A 19689-nucleotide genomic window follows, 5' to 3' on the forward strand; every position below is an offset into this window, starting at 1 on the left:
TTGGCGGAGGTATGTGCACTCTGAATGTTTTCTAGTTAAGAGTGACTTCTTCTTCTTTTTTTTTTTTTAACTGCTCAACCTTTTTCTGTTTGTGCAGAAAATGACATTCATGACCTTTTTCCTTCAAATCACAATTACTGCCTCTCGCTGCATTCTGCAGCACTAAAGCATAACTTCAGCTGTTTAAGAACTATTTTCCCAAGAAAACGAACCTGGAGTGCACAAGTACAGTAATAACACATAATATAGAACCACTGGGGGGGAAAAAAAAAAGAAAACTCTTCTTGCTGTATTTGGGGACCTCACCATGTATTTAAATCTAAATACAGCAGCATCCAGCACCGTCTGCTTCTGTCAATAGGGCTCAAAATAATTCACTGTTCTTTCATTCACTGCCATGCTGACTCCACATCCAGCCTCTGCCACGAGCATTCAGGCAGAATTTTTTATTACCAATCTAATTGCACATTCCACCCTGACAAGAGCTCATTAAACCTTAATTATACACATGTTGTTTTCTACAAACATCTCCATTTGGGTCTCTCTGCCTTGTAATTGTTCAGCAGGGACAACCAGTTGAGATTTCGCAGATTGAGAGTGGATAACGGGGAGAGGGAGAGAGACAGAGAGAGACAGAGGGAGAAAGAGAAAAGGGAGAGAAAAGGGAGGAAAAGGGGGGAAAAGAGAGAGGGGGGGATGGAGGGAGGGAGGGAGGAGGGAGAGAAAGAAAAAATACCAGAGTGAGCAAGAGAGAGGGAGAGAGGGAGAGGGAGAAAGAGAGGAGTGTCTGGAAGTAGGTCATGCCTCTCCATAAACAAGGCATGGTTTCTAAAATAATATACCCATCCAGTGGAAGTAATGCCAAACAACTGAGTGAATGTGGAGCTCATGTAATATTTACAGAGCACTAATACATAGATGGCAGGTCTTTTTCTCAGCAACCCACCCCCCTCCCCTTCCAAAGCCAGAGGTTTCTATTTTTTTTTTCATCTGTTTTCTCCCTCTTGCCATTTGAATTTCAGAGAAAGCCAACTACATTGATATATGTGGCAGGGAGGAGGGAGAGGGGGGTGTTAAGATGTTGGGTTTCCCTCTTTTTCTTTCTCCCTGCTTTTCCTGCATCTTCCTAGCCCTCACTCTCCCTCTCCCCCCTTCCTCCCTCCATTGTTCTCTCTGCATTTGGCTTTGGCTCTGTGATGTTTTTTCGCACATTTGTTACATTTTAGCGAGCGAAAGTGGGCCTTAATCCAGACTCTTTGAGGCACGGGTGATGATATTACTGTGGAGAATCGGCCTTTTAAAGACTTCTTTTTAACTCCGGCTGGTGCTGTAGGGTCACCAGGCACTTGTTCCGACGCCGGGGCCCAGCGTGATGCTTCTGGGCCCTGGACTAACTGACTGTGTCGACACCAGGCCCGGGCTCGCTGGGCTTTCTTGACAGCGTCTGGCAATCCTACTGCAAGAGGGAGGAGGGGAAAAAAAAACTGTAAAGGAAAACCACTTCAGCATGTTTGAGTGCATGTCCTGCGAGAGGAATAGCGTCTGCTGATTATTATGTTTGATGTGCAGGACATTTGGCAACGACAGGGGGATGCCTGGGTATACAGTTGGAATCCTTGCTATGAACAGTATGCACTGTAGGTCAAGTTCAGCTCCTGCAGAGCAAAGCTGGGAGTACTGGTGACTTGATTCACTGGACACATCTTCTCAAATATTGAGGTTACTTTTCTCACTTTTATATCACAGTTACTGTTTATCTTCAGGTTTTGGACTGTAGGTCGGACCAAAAAGGGCATTTGAAGACCGAGGGCACCTGAGATTTAGAGGTTTATTTCTTGAACAGTTGGGATTATTTACACATGCCACTTATTGTCGCATGTGATTTGAATGAAGAACCACATGTGTGATTATGTTTACAATCATTCACATAATGAGCTAAAGAAATTAAATAAAAATGTATTATTGGATGCACCTAAACTATTTACTGGTACCCAGATCTGGCCAAAATGAAAAAGTTTTGCCTGGAGCCCTGCGTTAATGTTAAATTTATGTATAGCATATCAACATTATCACAAAACATGTATATGTTTGAATGACAGCAAGGCAGAACAGCTGCTTGAGACCACTTTGAGCTCACTGTTTGCCTACCACTTTCACTGACAAATGGGGTAATTTTTGCCGCCATCGGGACATTTTGCAGCCATCGCTGTGGGAACAAAAATTTATGTGTTTTGGGAGATGCTGCAACATTTTCCAGCCATGTTTTTGGCTACAGAACTGGGAATTTTAAGACAAACACAATCTTTTTGCAAAACCCTTAACCAAGTGGATTTGCATGCCTAAATCTAACCAGACCATAAGCATAGCGCTGTCACTAAATAAAGCTGAGAAAGTAAATAAAGTTTCAACATATCTGTGGTGTGTAGCGATGTACAGCATTTATCCTTGTGATAGCTGAGGAGCTATAGATAATTATTGTTAGCTCCAGCCTGATAATATGTTATATAATGTGTCTGTATTAATGAGTAAACATTAAACACATTCTACTGCATTAATATGTAATTTTGCATCCATATCCACATGATTATACACCTCAATCATCCTTATGATCCTTATTAATATTCTGATGTTGACTTCGACCCTGTCCTCGCACACGCAACTACATTAATTATGTGTGGTTTACAAAACAGCCACTATAACGAATCATAAGCGATATCATGTTCTCCAACTCCTCTAATGTGGCAGGCATCCCTGACACCCTAAAATCAGAAGCCTTTTGACAGTCTTTGGGGGCTTGAAATGAGATGTCTATCACAGACCATCCGGTGTCACCGCCACTTAGCACCCAAAAAGCATCAAGTGTCCACGCTGAGGCTTCTCCGTCATCGCCGGGGACCTCAGCCTGTCACTGTTGACACTTCCTGTATGCATCATTGATACCCACCCAGCAGCAGAAAATAAATAGCCTGCCATCAGATAGATCACTCCGGCTCTGCTCTAATACAATTATCTTGGCAAAGTTTTTCATTTTTTTTATTATTATTATTATTTTTTTTTTTACTCTTCTTTTTACAGCAGGCATTTGTTTTGTGTCTCTGTTTTGTTTGTTGATTCAGTTGGTTAGTTAAAATATTCCATTCTTTGCACAATTACAGTGGGAACATCACTCAGCTCTTGCCAACATCAAACACACTCACTGTTGCGGCGTGATGCGAGCCATGTCAAGATAAACAAACATGACATATTAAACAGGAAAATGAGTCACTCTTATTATCCCACCAAAATAAATCTGGAAAACACTAATTATAACAACCTGGGCCTGATCCTGACTGATTCACCCCTGTTTCTCTGGCTGTCTGAGTATGTATGCATGTACAGTGAAGTGTGTGTGTGTGTGTGTGTGTGTGTGTGTGTGTGTGTGTGTGTGTGTGTGTGTCTCTGTCACATTCTTCTCCTGCTGCTGCCTTAATAGGCAGTCTCTTAGATATTCGCTACAGAATTGCGCTCATGCAATATTAATATCACACCAAAATATGGAAGCCGGAGCCCCCACTCCATCTCTCACTCCCTACATAATTGACTATGCAAGACTCCAAATCAGCTTGGAAAAAAAAAAGAAAAAAAAAGAGAGAAAGACACAGAAAGACAAAGCAAGACAGAGAGAGAGTGAGAGACAATATGGAAACCAAGGGGGGAAGCAGAGAGAGAGACAGGCAAAGAGAATGGGTTCTGAAACGATCCTGTCATCTCTGCACTACAGCAGACTCTGAACCCTCGCCCTATGTATCACTGTCATGGCAGCAGAGCTAAAACAACAACAACAATAACAACAACTACACCGGTAGCTCAAACAGTTTGACTCCCCAGCAAAGGAAAACGCTGATGCTCATCCAAGCAGAGCTAAAACAAAAAGAAAAAAAAAAAAACTCCACTCCGGCAGCTCTCAAGAGTCGTTGCATCAACTTAAACACTCGTTGTATTTCATTATTTCATTTCAGTGTATGGATTCCTCTCGTTCCACTTTAGATGGCACGCATGCAGCGGGACGGTAAGCTGCAGGTTTAACTGATCTGCCAGCGGGCCAGTCGTTCCAGACTCTCTCTATTTAAACTCACAGAACGATGAATAACATTTTATGGGGCTATTTCTAAATTCAGATGAATTCAACTATGAAAAGAAACAATTCTCAAGGCAGTGTGGAATAAGATGATTTTTTTATGATGATTTAATTAACAGTAGGCCTTTCATACAAAATTGCACCAGTACCACTGTGGAGCAACATTTTATTGCTGGCACCTTTGCTTCAGCTGTTCTTGTGTGTGATGCAAGAGCATATGGATGAAGCAATACACATCACGGTAAATGACTTCACACCAGTGTCGACGCAGCTGTAATGGGCGAAGGAACACAGCAACGCTGAGGTGCTGGTTTCAAAATGTTCAAAACAAAAGTCTTATTTGTATATGAGTTACAATGAAGACTGGAATGGAAATCAGCAGAAGGCATACCTCCCCCCAGAGCCCAACCATCAATCAATTAAGCCTGATCCAATTCAAACACAACACGATGGAAATCAGCTGGATCTGGATTTTTTACTTGAATCCGCATCCAACTGTGCTCATCTACATCCATTTCTACCTGAGAAATTCACTAAAATGTTATCTTGCAATGTGTAAGAAAGTGACAAAAAAAAAAAACAAAAAAAACCTGGATCCACCCCTTTGCTCCGATCAGCACCAAAAATTATCGGGGTCTATTCGAGGCTCAGACACATCCTCCATTGAAGTTTGTGGAAATCCATGCGATACTTTTTGCGCAGTAATGCAAACAAACCAACAGGATAAACATAAATGGGGAAAAAATGGGTATTCAACATGTCTGTTAGACCTCAACACAGACTGTGAACAGAAACCTGCTCGAAACCTCCCCAGTGGCCCTTGAAACCAAACCAATCTAAAGTTTTGAGACTTTCGACAGACCCATGCTAGCTGTTTCCACCTGCTTCTAGTCTTTATGCTAAGCTAGGCTAATTATCTCCGGGTCCAGGTGCGTATTACATTTTTCTGTAGTCTCTCAGTCAGTAAGAGTAAGCTTGATTGCGTGCTAAAACACGCACAACACACATTGGCACCTAATATTGGAGAAAATATACTGTGATCTCGAGACTCTCAACTCTTTCGCTCATTCGCTCATTATTTTCACATTTTTAAAAATAAGTCACTGCAAACAAGGAGCACTGGAATTAGCGTTCACTCTATGTGAGGGCAGAGGCTCTCTTCAAAGCCCCCCCCCCTTTTCTTTTTCGAGCACATGCAGGGATGGCAAGATCACCGCAGAGCCCTGGGGGTCACGCCCTCTGCACCGAGCATTTTAAAAAATGAACTGTAGGCATTTAAGAGCCATAATTGATGTTGAAAGAAAAGAAAAGGAAAAGGTTGCGGGGGCAGAGACGGTGGTTGGGGGGGAGGGGGGAGGGGCGACTGAGGGGAGGTGGGCAGTGCACCTTGACAGGAAACATAGAGGTGAACGAGCAGGAGTTGGAGGTTAGTTTGACAGAGAGAAAAGAAGTGGTGGTGGTGGTGGGGAGCAGGGAGAGGGGAGGGAGGGGGGTCGCTGCGGAAGTGCCAAGCCCACTTTTAACTGAACTGAGGGTGGTGAGTGGTGGTGGTGGTGGGGGGGTGAGGCAGGGGAGGGGAGGAGAGGGGAGGGAGACAAAGATAGAGATCAGGGGAAAATAAAAGGGGTGTGCAGGGGAAGGAAGAGGGGAGGAATGGGGTGAGAGTGTGGAGGGGAGGGAGGGGGGGAGGGGGGGCAGGGACCTGGTGCACCTTGACACTTGCTCTCACCGCAGCACCTGATAAGTGCAATGGAAAAACGTCTGGTTTCCTCCTGCATGTTAAGTGGTTTATAGTCTCCTCCTCTCCACGCAGCCTGTAGCTACAGTCTGCTACTGTACTGATGCTGCGCGCAGGTAACAACAGACAAAAGGAAATGACAGCAAACCAAAGCGTGAAGGGGGGGAGAAAATAGCACATATTGTCTCCCTTTGTGCTGCGCTTTTTTCTTTTCTTTTTTTTTTTTATTTATTCATCTAACCTGCGCAAGAGACGCGATCTTAAAGTGAGACGATTTAGAAAAATGTTCCCTGATACGTTAATGTTTATCCATCATTTTTTAACGCTGCCCCTCCGCTTCTTATAAACAACTTTCTGCACTGAGATTTAGATGCAGACTTTTAATTTGCACAACAGAGGATCCGACGAAAGTGGGTATATATCTTTACCACCTCATGCATGTACTGACAAGGAAGTCATTCCCATGATTTGTAAGTGGGTCTCTCCACAGAGCAGCATTAACAATATTCACTTTAGATAACGTATGATTCCAGGCCCTGGGAGAGGATGGGTTTCTTAGAAATGCTTTGTTAGCACTCCCCCCCCCTTGATAAATGATTGAGGACATGTGGCCTGAGACATCAATACAATCTCTGTTGTAATTAAAAAAGGTGCGCACCAACAATATTACACAGCTTTTTCGCTTTGTCTGTCTCTCTTTCACTCCCTCCCTGCCTCTCCCTCGCTCACCCACTCTTCCTCTCATTGAGCCCCGGAGCAGAGAAGAGATAATTCAAAAAGCACTTGCATGGAGTGAAACATGAAAAAAAAAAAGGGGGGAGACATGTGAAATTAAATTCTCTCTTTTTTCGCTCTATTGTTCTTTCATTTTCTCCCCCTTTGTTACATAAATGCATAAATGCATAAAAGCAAGGCAAGCTAGATTCTAATTATGATTTTCACAATACTAAAAGATTTCTCTTTTTTTTATTCAAAAAAAAAAAGAAAGAAAGAAAGGTGTCACAAACAAAGTAAACTTACTGTTCCAGCACTTTGTCAAAGTCAAAGCGCTGCGAGTGCTGCATCACTAAACTTCAATAAACCTCATCGTTTCTTTTTTTTCCCTCTTTTCTTCACGAACAATTATATAATGAAATAGTTGAAAAATGAAACTTTGATGTCCCAACACAGTGGCTGCACAACAGAACGAGTAGGAGAAAAGGGAAAATCCAACAATAATTTAAAGTCTTGTCTACACCTCATCAACACTTTGCCCTTCCTTTTTCCTGTTAACCTAAATCAGGTCAGAAGCAGAATCCAGAAAACCACCGCATGCCTTTGTTCCGCGTGAAACACAAACACAGTATAGGAGACGGTTGGTTGGCCTATCAGCCACAGCGAGAAACGCTTCACTGACAAGATACCAGGCAGATACCACACAAACCACAGAAGTCAAATGGTGTGTGTTTTATTGGGAGCCCTGCGGTGGCCCATGATGGTTTGAGGACGAGGGACTTGAGCGGGTCAGTGAGGGCGAGCCTGCAGAGGTCGCCGGCTGCGTACTGGAGATGTTGCATGCTGGGATTTGGTGTTGGAGCGCTAGGGGAGAAGTCATGGTAGCTGAGGAAGATGTGAAGCTGGAGTTGCACTTGATTCCTGGCCATGATTTAAGTCCAGACACTGACACTGTTTCTGCGCAGAAGCTCTCTGTTACAGGATCAAGAAGTCCCAGCTACTGTGCACCCGAAGGGGGCATAGCTTAGTGGGAGGAAAGATCTGAGAAATACTGCAAATGTCAAAATCTGCACTGCTTCTGAGCTGACACCCTATCCTAGTGTTTGGACAGTCTTGCTGTGCAGAGAGGAGAAGGCCTCTTCACCGGCTCTCACCGGCTCTCTTACAGGTTGAATGTAGACAATGTACAGGTAGGTATGGATGGGACCAAGGGGTGAGGGAGCAGGGGTGAGGGGGGTGAGAAGGCCAGAAGAGGGGAGTCTTACCCCAGTAGAGGGCAGTCTCTTGCCGTCAGGGTTTGGGCGCATGGGCAGGGAACTGTAGAGTCTCACACCTCGATCTGCAGCACCGTATCTGCTCTGGAGAAGGAGAGAGAGAGTAGAGAGAGATTTTAAGTTTCTTTTTCATAATTCTTTTTTTTTTTTCTACAAAGAATTCAGCACAAAAAACACAGATGAGAGAGTTCAAACACCGCAATAAAATCCAAATCTAAGATCCAAAGATGGACTGCATTCGCGTTAAAGTCGTTTCACTTTCAAAGTTTCATGTGATCACAGGGGTCACACACGCTCTCACACTCTAGTCCCTCTGATGGTCCTCATTTTGTGAGTGTTAGTGTTTCATAAATTTCTGCCAAGTGGGAGCGCCAGCACACTGGCTGCCATGTTAGATCACATCACCTCATGGTGATGTACCACACATAATAACTGGATAAGGTTGGCTCAGTTAGCGGCACTAATGGAACTAAGCTGTTGTGTTTGGTGGCCAGGGCTCCTGTGCTCCACTCCACTGTACTCTACTGACTCCACCTTTCTATACATTACACTGCTGATAATTAGAGTGCAGCGCTGTGCTACTCCGTGTGGGTTTCAGCCACATAACACCGCCTGAAGGAGCGGTGGCAAAGCCATCAGCGGCTAATGATTTGCAACAAGTGGTCCCTGCCAGGGAGATACGGTGCGGCTCAGTGGGGATCACACCGTGGCCCACAGTCGCAGCGGGGGTTCATCACAGGATTCACTCCAGATCTCACTTTCTCTGTCTCACTCCATGTCTTTATCGCTCTCCTCTCTCTCTCGCTACCGTCTCGCTGCACCTCTGTGAGTCCTTGATATTATGTCGTCCCTCCATTAACATCTCTCCTCTGTCACATCTGTTCAACAGTTTGCAACAGTCATAGCCTATTGTGTGTGTGTGTGTGTGTGTGTGTGTGTGTGCATGCGTGCGTGCGTGCGTGCGTGCATGTGTGCACCTGTGTGTTAATTAATAAAATGAGCTTCCTTCTGGTAGCTGGAGGGTCGTTTTTAGCGTCTATACGCCGCCCTCTTCTAAATGCTGCAACTGGTGATGTGGAAAGGGTTTCCCATAAGTAAGAGGATAAAACAAATGTATGTTCGGAAATGACTATGGCTGCTGATTGCTATGTATCGCGCTTAATGTCTTTGCCGCGCTCGAGTCTGCTAATGAGGACGTGGTGTAGATTATCCATGCAGGATACTTCTGGAACAAATATCACATTATCACTCTGTAACTCCTGACTCTTTTACTTGCTTTTATTTTTTCTAAATTTCCAAGCACTCTGTTACTTCATCAACACACACGAACAAAAAAAAAAAAAAAAAATCACGCATACGCAAATACACCTGCACATGCACGTAATCACACAGACACAAATACATTCAAGGGCAGGGCTACAGACTACTCTGCAGTGAGAGTATTTTGACTGTATTTAAAAAGTGAGTGAGTGAGAAAACATCCCAGAACCAAGCAGCATGAGCCCTGCCTTTAACTTTGCATGGTGCCCAGCAAAAACACGCATTCCAAGTGCACACATGAGCATCGCAGGCATCGGCTTTTTACAGTGCAAACGCCATAAACACACCTTTTGCGGATTGCGTTTATGAGCCTAAATGCGTAGTGATTACCATGCAGTGGAAAGCCACAGGCAAGGTATGCAAAGGCTTACGTAACGTACCATGCATGAAACATATTCAAGAAATTGCAAGCTCAAAGGGCATGATTTATAGCGTATGAGCGGCGCTCTATGCAGAGCAGTGTGGACTAACAGCATCGTGGTCTAACAGCGTGGGCCTATCACATACTGTATACAGCGCAGGGCTAACCCCTGAGACGGAGAGGGAGAGCACTTGCTGTGTAAGGTTTTGATTTCCTGTGCTCATTATGAAAGGTGAAAAAACAGATGAGTAGACAGCAGCGGCCATCTTGTCGATACGGTCCGCATAATGATGACGCGGCGTTATTAAAATAGAAACTCTCATTTAAAACTTTCCTCGGTGCGGCGCCGTCCTGACGAGCAACAACCCTAAAGGCCTCTTATTAATGCTTGGTTTTACGGGTTCATACTCTTATTTCAGGTGTCTATATTTACGCGCTTACATCTCGTGCTTTCAATTGTTGCAGCACCTCTCTTCACCCCGGAAGAGCTCATTCTGCCCTGATTGGTCAGCTCTGACCGGGCTGAGCAGGCAAGGCCCACCGTGTTTTTACACATTAGCTCTGCCAAAGTTGTTGGGCACTAGGAAGTCCTGACAGGCACATATTTACACAGAACCTAGACCTTTTACGAACCCACAGAAACCAAAATTTCTGGATTTGCAATATAAAAGAAAGATAAGAAAGATAAATGAAAATTATTTAATTATCATCAAAATATTTTGATGATCAAGTAATTGTCATTTTTCGAGCAAAAATGTCAAATATGTGGTTGTTTTGTCTCTGTAGAATAAACAATTAATCGATTAATCATTAGATTAATTGATATGGAAACATTTGTATGCAGTCAGGTTTTGTAAAGTGCATTTACAGTTCTCCTAGACTCAAAACTGACTTTGATCTTGCGATGTATGTCAGGGAAGGACATTTTGTTTGCAGATCTGACATGACACCGTGCATTTCTAGGTCATAATCAGCAACATGACCCAGTATGTTGTGTCGCGCACATCCGCTTGTAAGACATTTATTTTCTTTCAACCCTGCAGACGAGCTACTGTACACTAACCACAACTCTCCATGGAGACTTTTTCTTTTTTCGTGGCTTGTTAGGTAGCCTGCCAGCATCCCGGCTAAATGAACGCCTCGCAGAATAGCTGCTTTAGCCAGCGAAGGAGCCACGGTAAGTGAATGTTTGATATTTCTCCAGTGTGCCAGGCTAATCTGGCCCTGTGGCATGCCATTACGGGGCTAATAACAGCTGTCTGCGGCCTGGAGGGGACACAAGCAGTCCTGGCTGCGCTAACTGGCCCTGACAGACTCATTAGGAGCGCTGGCACCCAGAACAGCAACAGCCAAACTCCTCACATTTCCTTGCTGGCTCACAACAGTTTGCAAGTGCAAGAAGCATTGTTCTCTACACTTGTTCTCTGACACCTTTCTTTTGTTTTCTAGTCCTCACTTCAGACGTTCTCACCCCTGTCACCTCTCTTTCACTTTCTGGCTGGCTTTGTGCTCGTGTGATATTTTCTACCGAACCAGATGCTGCCAGCCGTTTGCCATCTCCACTTGGCACCATGTTGAGTCCAACCACTTATTCTGTTTTTTTTTTTTTAATCCCTCACACCCACACTGTAGTTCTGACCAAAATAGAGCAGAAGGCAGAGTTCAATTGTTGCTCAGGCTACTGTAGTCCTCTCTGAGAAAAGTACAGGTAAAATAAATAAACACATGAATAAATAACCCAGCAACGCGCTCGCACTTTTCTAACTAAGTCTGGTGCGCAGCCACAGGAAGATGCTGCGCCGCACCAGGAAGAGACTGGCATCCTCTGAACTTTGTATCAGTAACTGTAGCCGGGCCCTGTTTGAGGACAAGAGGGACTTCCCCAGGCAGACAGCAAAAGCAAACATTGTCCTGTCGCTTGGCAGGGTCGAGCCAATCACTACTAGCCGAGCCGGCAGACAATAAACACAGGGAGCCAATGATGGTCGTCTGGGTGTAGAGCCATTAACAATAGGGGGAGGGAGACAAGTCGGGCTGTGATATGCTGCCACGTGACACACTTTTATACTTGTGACACTGATTGTACTGATGCACACAATAGTTTCAGACTGAGTCTGACAAATCATGCTGAAGTCGTTTCGCTACAATGAGATCAAGTGTGATGTTGAATTGTTAATCTGCAACAAGTAACAGAAATCTCGGCCACAGCGTTATCTAAAGGAAGCCACCCTAGACATCAGCACGCTAAGACTGAGTTTACATAATTACTGTGTATCGGGGGCCAGCAATTATATTGTGTGCCACGTTTTAAGTGGCAGCATTTGTGTACTGTCTGACCTTCCATTCAACAATAATATACTTTTTATTTTTTTTATTTATGGGTAAAGAAACAAAATGTCTGAAGCCAAGTTTAAGTATTTGACAACCTGGAAATGGTGCCAGGGTGGCAGCCTGGCACCATTTCTGTCAGGATAGAAATGACGCCAGGCTGCCATCCTGATCAGATCGCTCGTCGCCTTAATTTTCCCAGGAGATTTTATGTTCCCAGTTGGCGGACAATACTGCAAAGTGAAAGCAAAGTTCACAGGGGAACAAAATCTAAATACTGTTGCTGGCATCTTTATTAAAACATCTAAAATGTATTAACTCAGACATTTCTTTATCGCAAAATGCCTGTTTATGTAACATTTTCATGTTAACACAAAACATTAAAAAAGAAGAAAAAATAATATCAGCTAATATACATTGTTATTGGATTTTCATTGTCCTCAATATCCAATAAAACCCCTGACATCTGTCGGGCTGTATCACCTCATAAATATTCATCATTTTAATTTTTTTTCTCTCCAAATCAGCAGCCCTGAGCGCAGGAGGTGCTGCGATACATCCACTCATTACGATACGAGCGTTTGCCTTTTTATAGGTGGGGGCGGCGGGGCGCTGTAAAGCCGAAGGCACAGCTGTGGGGGTATAGTTACCTGTAACGTTAGCTGTTGCATGTTATATTATTTACGCAGATCTGGACTTAATGGAACACATGTGCGTCTGCAGCCGACATTCTTGCCAGATTAGCTGAAAGGGCCTGCGCACACCAGACTCCGCCCCATGAGTGGAATGCAAGGCCTAGACGGGCTTATGGGGAAACCCTATCACTCATCTGCGGTGCACAGTAATGTATGCACACACACAATCGTGCGTGAACACATTCACTGTATCTACACGTAATGGAGACAGTGCCTCATACTGTATGTACAGTATGCGCTCAACAATGCATGCCCACCGACATCAGAGGATCAATAATACAAAACATTACCCTCATTACGAAGAGCCATCGAGTTTCCTGCATTGTTCAATTCTGCTCCCTTTGGCGCTGCTGTTTCCTGATATTTCAACTGGTGAGATACATTATTCTGTCAATCCCATTGCGTAAACACATCGCATCAAATCAGTTTGATTTCTGGCTGTGGTGGTCGAACAGTCAATAGCAGAGAGTGAATCACTTTTTCGGTGGTTTTTCAGACACTTGGGTCTCAGACAAAACTGACTGCAGTGAACAATATTGTGCATATTGCATCATGATGAATCATGTTTTTTTTGCTCATAAACTTTGCAACGACAGTGGTATTGTTTAATCTGACGGCAGATGATTCACCATGTCTTATGTCCGACGCCTGTCTTTTTTAAGTTTATAATCAAACACAAGCTGTATTTCCATCTCGGCTTCTGCTTCAAAACTGACAACCTTCTTAACTTCCTGATGCCAGCTTTTACTTTGAAGGATACTCTGACATCCTTTGATGTTAATTTATCCACAGTATCGCTGCTACTGTATCTGTGAGCTCCAGCCTGCAGACCTTGGAAGACACTGACATTTGAGCGTTGTTTATCTCAAAAGGAAAAAGGGACAGACTTAAACTACATCAATACACCAGAAGCAACTTGCATTAGTATATGGCTCGAGGTTCTGGTACTGAAATGTGTTTAGAGTCTCTATTGTTAAGCCAGTACTTGTGTAATATAGTGAATCAATACAACGCATTGATCAAAGCAGGATGGAGGCCACGGACCTGAATTGCAAAAACAAATAGTATTGATGCATATTGTACGTCCCCGTGTGCTGTATATGTTTATAGTAATTGTTCAGATATAACAGGCCTCAAGTTCCACTTGCTGTATTTGTATGAATATATTGTTATTTTTCCAGATACCGGCAGTGGAGCTGTGTGTGTGTGTGTGTGTGTGTGTGTGTGTGTGCGTGTGCGTGTGCTTGTGTGTGCTTGTGCGTGAAAGAGATGTCAACTAAGGCCTAAGCAGCTCGACCATATCCAGGACATGAACCCGGGGGCTACCTGCCTCGGGCCACTACTGACACTCAAACCACTGATCACACCGCTGGGAATATCCAGCCAACACCAACGTTTGAGCGGCGGCTATTTATAGCTGACCGCAGCTTTAGCAGTGTCCCTCCAGCCAGGCCCGGTGTAAACTCATGTGAGTGTCTCTACTTACAAGTTACCACGCTTGCGCTTCAAAGGTGGGAACAAGCGATGATGCCATAACCGCAATAATTAAGATTCAATTTGGCACAACTTTCGCCCCCCCCCCCCCTCCCCCCGTATCGTGTCTCCTATCTTCTTCTCGTCCACTTCTGTTGACTCCTCTCCTCTTCTCAGCCCTCCCCGTGCCTCCACCCTTCCTCTTGCCGCCTTATCTTCTGTTTGTATTTCTCCAATAGTTTTTGTTAGTGCGCTGGTCAACACAGATCGCAGCTTACACAAGAGCACAATAGCCCTTATTCTTTCCCTTTCTTGCTATCTATCAAATATGTCTGTCCGTCGTTATGTCTCTGCATCCGTCTGCGGTTCATCATAAACACACGTTGTTTTCTAATGTTCTATAAAGCATTATACATGTGACTGATGATGAATTATACTTGCAGAGGTTATGATAAAGTATGCATTGTTAGAGGTGCATCAGTATAGGCTTCACATTACTTGACATGTACAATGACAAGAAAAGGCATTGAGTGGAGTGCACACCTACACAAAAGCCCCAAATTCCCCTATAATTCAATCAAGCCCGATCCAGTGTCACTCCCAATTAACTTGACAGCCCATATATAGGTCACCTTATGTAGGATCTTCATCAAAATGTCATCACAAATGGATACCAGCGACCTAAACCTGTCTGATTATCATTCGTCGAGACCCATCGCAAGTTAAAGAAAGTCAGATTCTGTTCCTGATTTGCTGGACGGCACCTTGCATGGCAGCCACCGCCATCAGTGTAGGAATGTGTGTTTGAATTACTGTGAGTCGCTTTGGACAAATGTGAATGTAAATGTGAGAACATAGTCATAATGTTTTAGAAGCCCGATCAAGCCACAGCTAGTTTGTACCTAGAACATCCAAAGCAAAGTTGAATTTATGATTTATTATAATGTCATCATCAACATCAGTAATGTTTTATGATTGATAATTAAGTGCATCAGAAAACACTGTGCGTATAGTCATAAAGCGTTATGGATGCATTAATATTCACTACGATCACACAATAGATGGTCTTAAGAGAAAGCGGTACCAGTTCTCTAAGTCCCATTGTTCTCTTTATTCTGATCTCGACCTGCTGACATTTCCACTAACGAGCGCCGTGCGTTAAAATGCACGCTTGTGTTGTTTAACACATACGTACAGTACAGAGGAAACGCAAAGGTGAGGAGGTTACGTTTGCCTTTGATTGTGGCAGTTTCTCACCTAACTCACGCCTCATTCGTACCCTTATCGATATTGTGGTAGTTCAGTACCTCAACCCCGACCCTGGCCTCAACCACAGGTGCCGCGTTTGTCGAAAACGCAACTGCTGCCGAGCCTTTTCATGTGAAAAGCAGCTGAAAAAAAACATCTTGCTGTTTTCAAGAAATACAATTAATAGTTAAAGTTGAGGCCTTGCATCCGCAATGCAGTTTGGGTTTGTGCTCATTCCTCAAACTTTTATGACACTATGCTGCTCCCCTTTTTCTTCCCCTGACTCTTTCTTGTTCTTTCTAACTTTGTGTGTCTACCTGCAGCTACAGAGGGCTGTCACAGAGAGTGGATTCTGTATCCGCTGGAACAACAATGTAGAGCCCTGGCTGCATGCATTTCAGGTAGGCTGATATGAAATTCAACAGCACCATCTAAAATTGCACCAGAGCTTCCACACTAAGTACAGTCAGCCGAGTGGATTATTGAGTGGATTAAACGCTGCCTCTTTTTTTTTTTTTTTTTTTTTTATGAACTCTCCGCGCAGGAAAATGGAATAAAAGTTACAGATGTAATTAAAGATTTTTGCTCCAGTCAGTGGTCACGAACGGCTTGTTGCAGGATTCATCAAAGTGCAAAATTAAAGAGGGAAAAAAATGGTTCACTCCAAATGAAAGGAAAAGGTAATCAAGCTTCATAAAGCTGAGCGTCGAATGATGTCTCTTATTCACATCAAAGATGCAACGAAGACCTCTGTAACACTGCATCTCTAACCGTGGATAACACGCTCCGATGGCACGAATGCGCTCACTTTTGTCTCTGTCAAATTCTGTGGCGCGCACACAAACACACCTGCCCTTTGTATTACGTTTGACACGAAAGCGAGGGGAGATGGAGCACATTAATAAAGTGCAGTCTGCGCCCTTGCTCCCGCTGATACAGAGGAGAGAGAAGAAACTTTTCATTTTCATTTATCTGTTTTCTTTTTTCTCCCTCATCTTTTTTTATGAGGCAGTTTCCTGAAGGCAAAAACAACAATACAACTTACAAGCAACAACTGACAAGCGGAGCCAAGCACCTCGGCTGTCGATGGCCATAACTAGTGTGTTACAGACAGAAAACAGATGGTCGGGAGAAGATTTAGCTAATACAAAAAGGGGATTTTCCTTTTTTTTTTCTCTCTCTTTCCAATGAGGTACACACACAGAGGCTAGATTATTTTAATGCAGGCAGGAGCCGAGGGGGATAATTCCTTAACAAACTGGGATTGCTGAGGAGAGCAGAGACTCCTGAATGTCAGTCTGCATTTGTCATCTGATTTCACGAGAAATGCTGTGGATGTGACATAAAATGTTCTCGTGTCTCCTTTAACAGGACTTGGCAAATGTAACGCCATCTGGATTTTTTAGGCAATGCAGCAATGCTGATGGTGAGATAGGAAAAAAAAGGGAGCAGGGGCTGAAATGATGAGCTGAAATTTAATGGATGAATAATTTTACAGATCGAGAGATTAATTGTTAACCATTTATTTTAAAGGCGACCTATTTTTGGTTTTGATTTTGGTCCCTTTCCTTCGATGTTCTACATGCTTTGTGCATGCAAAGGCTCTTGAAAGTTAAAAAGGTTAAAAAGTTAAAAAGTCTGCACCAACGGAAACTCCTCTCTCCAACAGACAACCGCCTTGTCAGTAGCCCCGCCTCTGACCATTTGACTTTGTGACATCACACTACATCACCATGTCACTATTATTGCATCATTTATGCCTAGCAGCCCATCATAATCGATTTAGCTCAGCTGCTCTGTTGTTGCTAGTAGTACCAGGTCAGGCCTGTGTGAGCTGACCAATCAGGGCAGACTGGGTATTCGGGAGTGTGGCCTTAAAGTGACAGGAGCTAAAATGGAGCGTTTCAGACAAATCAGGAACACGGTGCTGCAGCCCTGGAGACTATGAGAGCATTTTGAGCATTGAAACATGTAAACCTCGTCCAGTAGTAACCCAGAATAAAATGATGAACCTGAAAATTAGCATAACATGTTCCCTTCAAAAAAATACAGCAAAATGATCTGATTCCAGCTTGTGAAATGTGACAATCTGCTGCTTTTTCTTCAATTTATAACACCGTGTGCTGAACATTTTTGGATTTTCGACCGTTGGTTGGACAAAACGAGCAATGTGGAGACGTTAAGTCGGGTTCAAGGAATTTGTGATTGGCATTTTTCGCTATGTTCTGAAACTGAATGGTAAAAATAACTAAAAGATCCATCAAAAATGAAAACAAAAATGTCATCTGAAGAGTAAGAAAGTGCCAAAAGGTTCAGAAAATGTTCAATTTGTTGTTGCAAGGAGACAGTGTAATTTCCTATTAGCATTAAATCGTATTCTACTAGAGAAAAAACACAATCAAAATATAGTTCCTATGCACATTGCTGTCGAGTTATGATACTGAATTCGAAGCATAGCTAATGTAACGTGACCCCGGGAGCATTTTTGAACGCTCTGTTGATAGTTCCAACGCATTTACTCGAAGTGGAAGTGTTGCTTTTACCGAGAAAGGAGCTGCAGAGGAAGTCTCTGTCTATGTTAGGCATTCTTGTACAGTAAGTCAGCTTTAGCAACATATTTAGAAGTTCAATCACACATCGGTGGAGGAGAGAGAGGGTGAGAGGGAGAGAGGCAGCGAGGATAGGAAAAAAGACAAGGCAGCAGAGACAGAGTGGGGAGAGAGAGCGAGAGCGAGAGTGATAGAGGAAGCAAGGAGAGAGAGAGAGAGAGATGGAGATAGATAGGGGGAGAGAGTTAGGTGAGAGTTGATATGCTGACTACAGGCAGTTGATTTGGTTTCAGAGAGCATTGTTACGGTGCTTTGAATTAATGCCTCCCAAAGAGTCCAATTGTGATTCTTGGGCTGTGCTGACAGAATATTTGACAGCCTAGGGTGAGCTGCTGATCTCAGCTGAATCCTCTGTTCTGTGCGCGTGTGTGTGTGTGCGCGTGTGTGCTGGCGTGTGTGTGTGTGTGCGTGTGTGAATGTATGGTTGACACCCAACTCATTCGTACACCTACACGTGTTCGGATATGTGTGGATGTGCAAAAAAAACCAGTCGAAAACGCCCACATGAGTAAGTGAACAGACTCCCACACACACACACACTCACACACACACAGACACACACACTGACACACAAACACACAACGGACAGTTTGTGAGACTGCGTCAACACATAAATCAAACCCTAAATGACTGTTAACTAAGCGCTAACACGCTCAGGCACAAACAACCCCTCGCGTGCAGGTAAGTCGAGCGCACTCGCTTAATCAAGATGAAATAGTTTGACCGTGTGTTTTATGTTCCTTCCCTGCAGGAAACATGTTGTCCCTCTGGGCTGCTGAGAGAATGAAAAAAACAGCAACAAAAAAACAAAAAACAAAACAAAACACAACAACACACAGACTTTGCCAAATGCTTCATTACAGTGACGGGTAGAAGAATACGAGAGGCGCTCAGTCAAAATAAACACGCAGCACAGCGCCGGTCCGGCCTGACAGCATCGTGAAGGATCATTTGTAGAACTGTAATTCACAAGCCTGCAGATACTGCAGATGTATTTAATTGTATTCATCATGTCGAGCCTCTTGATAAGCAAAGCCGCTTTGATCGCTTAGGCTAAAAATGTAAAGTGAGGATGGAAAGTATTAAAAGAACGTGCATTTAAAATGACATCACCAATAAAGATTTAATTGAATATTCATTATTTATTCATGTGATTAAATTAGTTTGTGCCACTTCTATGATACACAACCTGCAAACGCACTCATATGAACTACAACTACACAAACAGCCCACATTGTAGTTTAACTGGCGTCTCATCATTCGCTCATTCTGCAGAACTTGATGGCTGAATTCTTTTACTCCAGTTCTGTTAGTCACATCAAGCAAATCAAATCAGACTGTTCAGTGGCAAAAAAAAAGAAAAAAATCTTAAAAAAAAAGAGGACATAACACTTGACTCACTTGAGACAAGGCTCCCGAAAGACTCATCTTGACTTGAGCCTTGAAAGCAAAACACCCGGATTTCAAGAACGACGAGAAAAACTTTAAAGACGGAGACAGAAAGCCTCTTATTGCCAAACACTTAAGACACTCAGTGTGAGGCATTTAAAGCGAAAGGGCAGAAAATAACAGCTTCGGAGGGAGAATGTTCAAATTGATGTTGAAATGATTAGCTGAGTGAAGAATGTGTCAATCAAAAGGAAGGTAACATTTGCTCGTTCTACCCACTAATATGAGAATATAAGAATTAGCTCCTTTTTCTGTGTTTGACACTAAATTATATTGGAAATGAGTCGTTGGCGGTCGATTTTCGCTACCAGGCGCCCAATTTGTTTTCCCTCGGAGGGCAAGAAGTGAATCTGAACAGATGCA

At 43.5% G+C, this 19689-nt stretch overlaps 1 protein-coding gene across 5 annotated transcripts in view; it reads right to left on the bottom strand.

Annotated features, from left to right (window-relative positions):
• tox2 (TOX high mobility group box family member 2) overlaps positions 1-19689 on the bottom strand; it is a 130789-nt gene that overhangs the window by 66431 nt on the left and 44669 nt on the right. For all 5 annotated transcript variants that reach the window (XM_037102244.1, XM_037102246.1, XM_037102245.1 and 2 more), the window contains exon 2: positions 7835-7927. In XM_037102244.1, the coding sequence (XP_036958139.1) occupies positions 7835-7876 (42 nt within the window). In that variant the 5' untranslated portion in view covers positions 7877-7927. The remainder of the gene's footprint in view (positions 1-7834; positions 7928-19689) is intronic.

This window comes from Acanthopagrus latus, chromosome 6 (genome assembly GCF_904848185.1).
Source record: "Acanthopagrus latus isolate v.2019 chromosome 6, fAcaLat1.1, whole genome shotgun sequence".
Classification (NCBI taxonomy): domain Eukaryota; kingdom Metazoa; phylum Chordata; class Actinopteri; order Spariformes; family Sparidae; genus Acanthopagrus; species Acanthopagrus latus.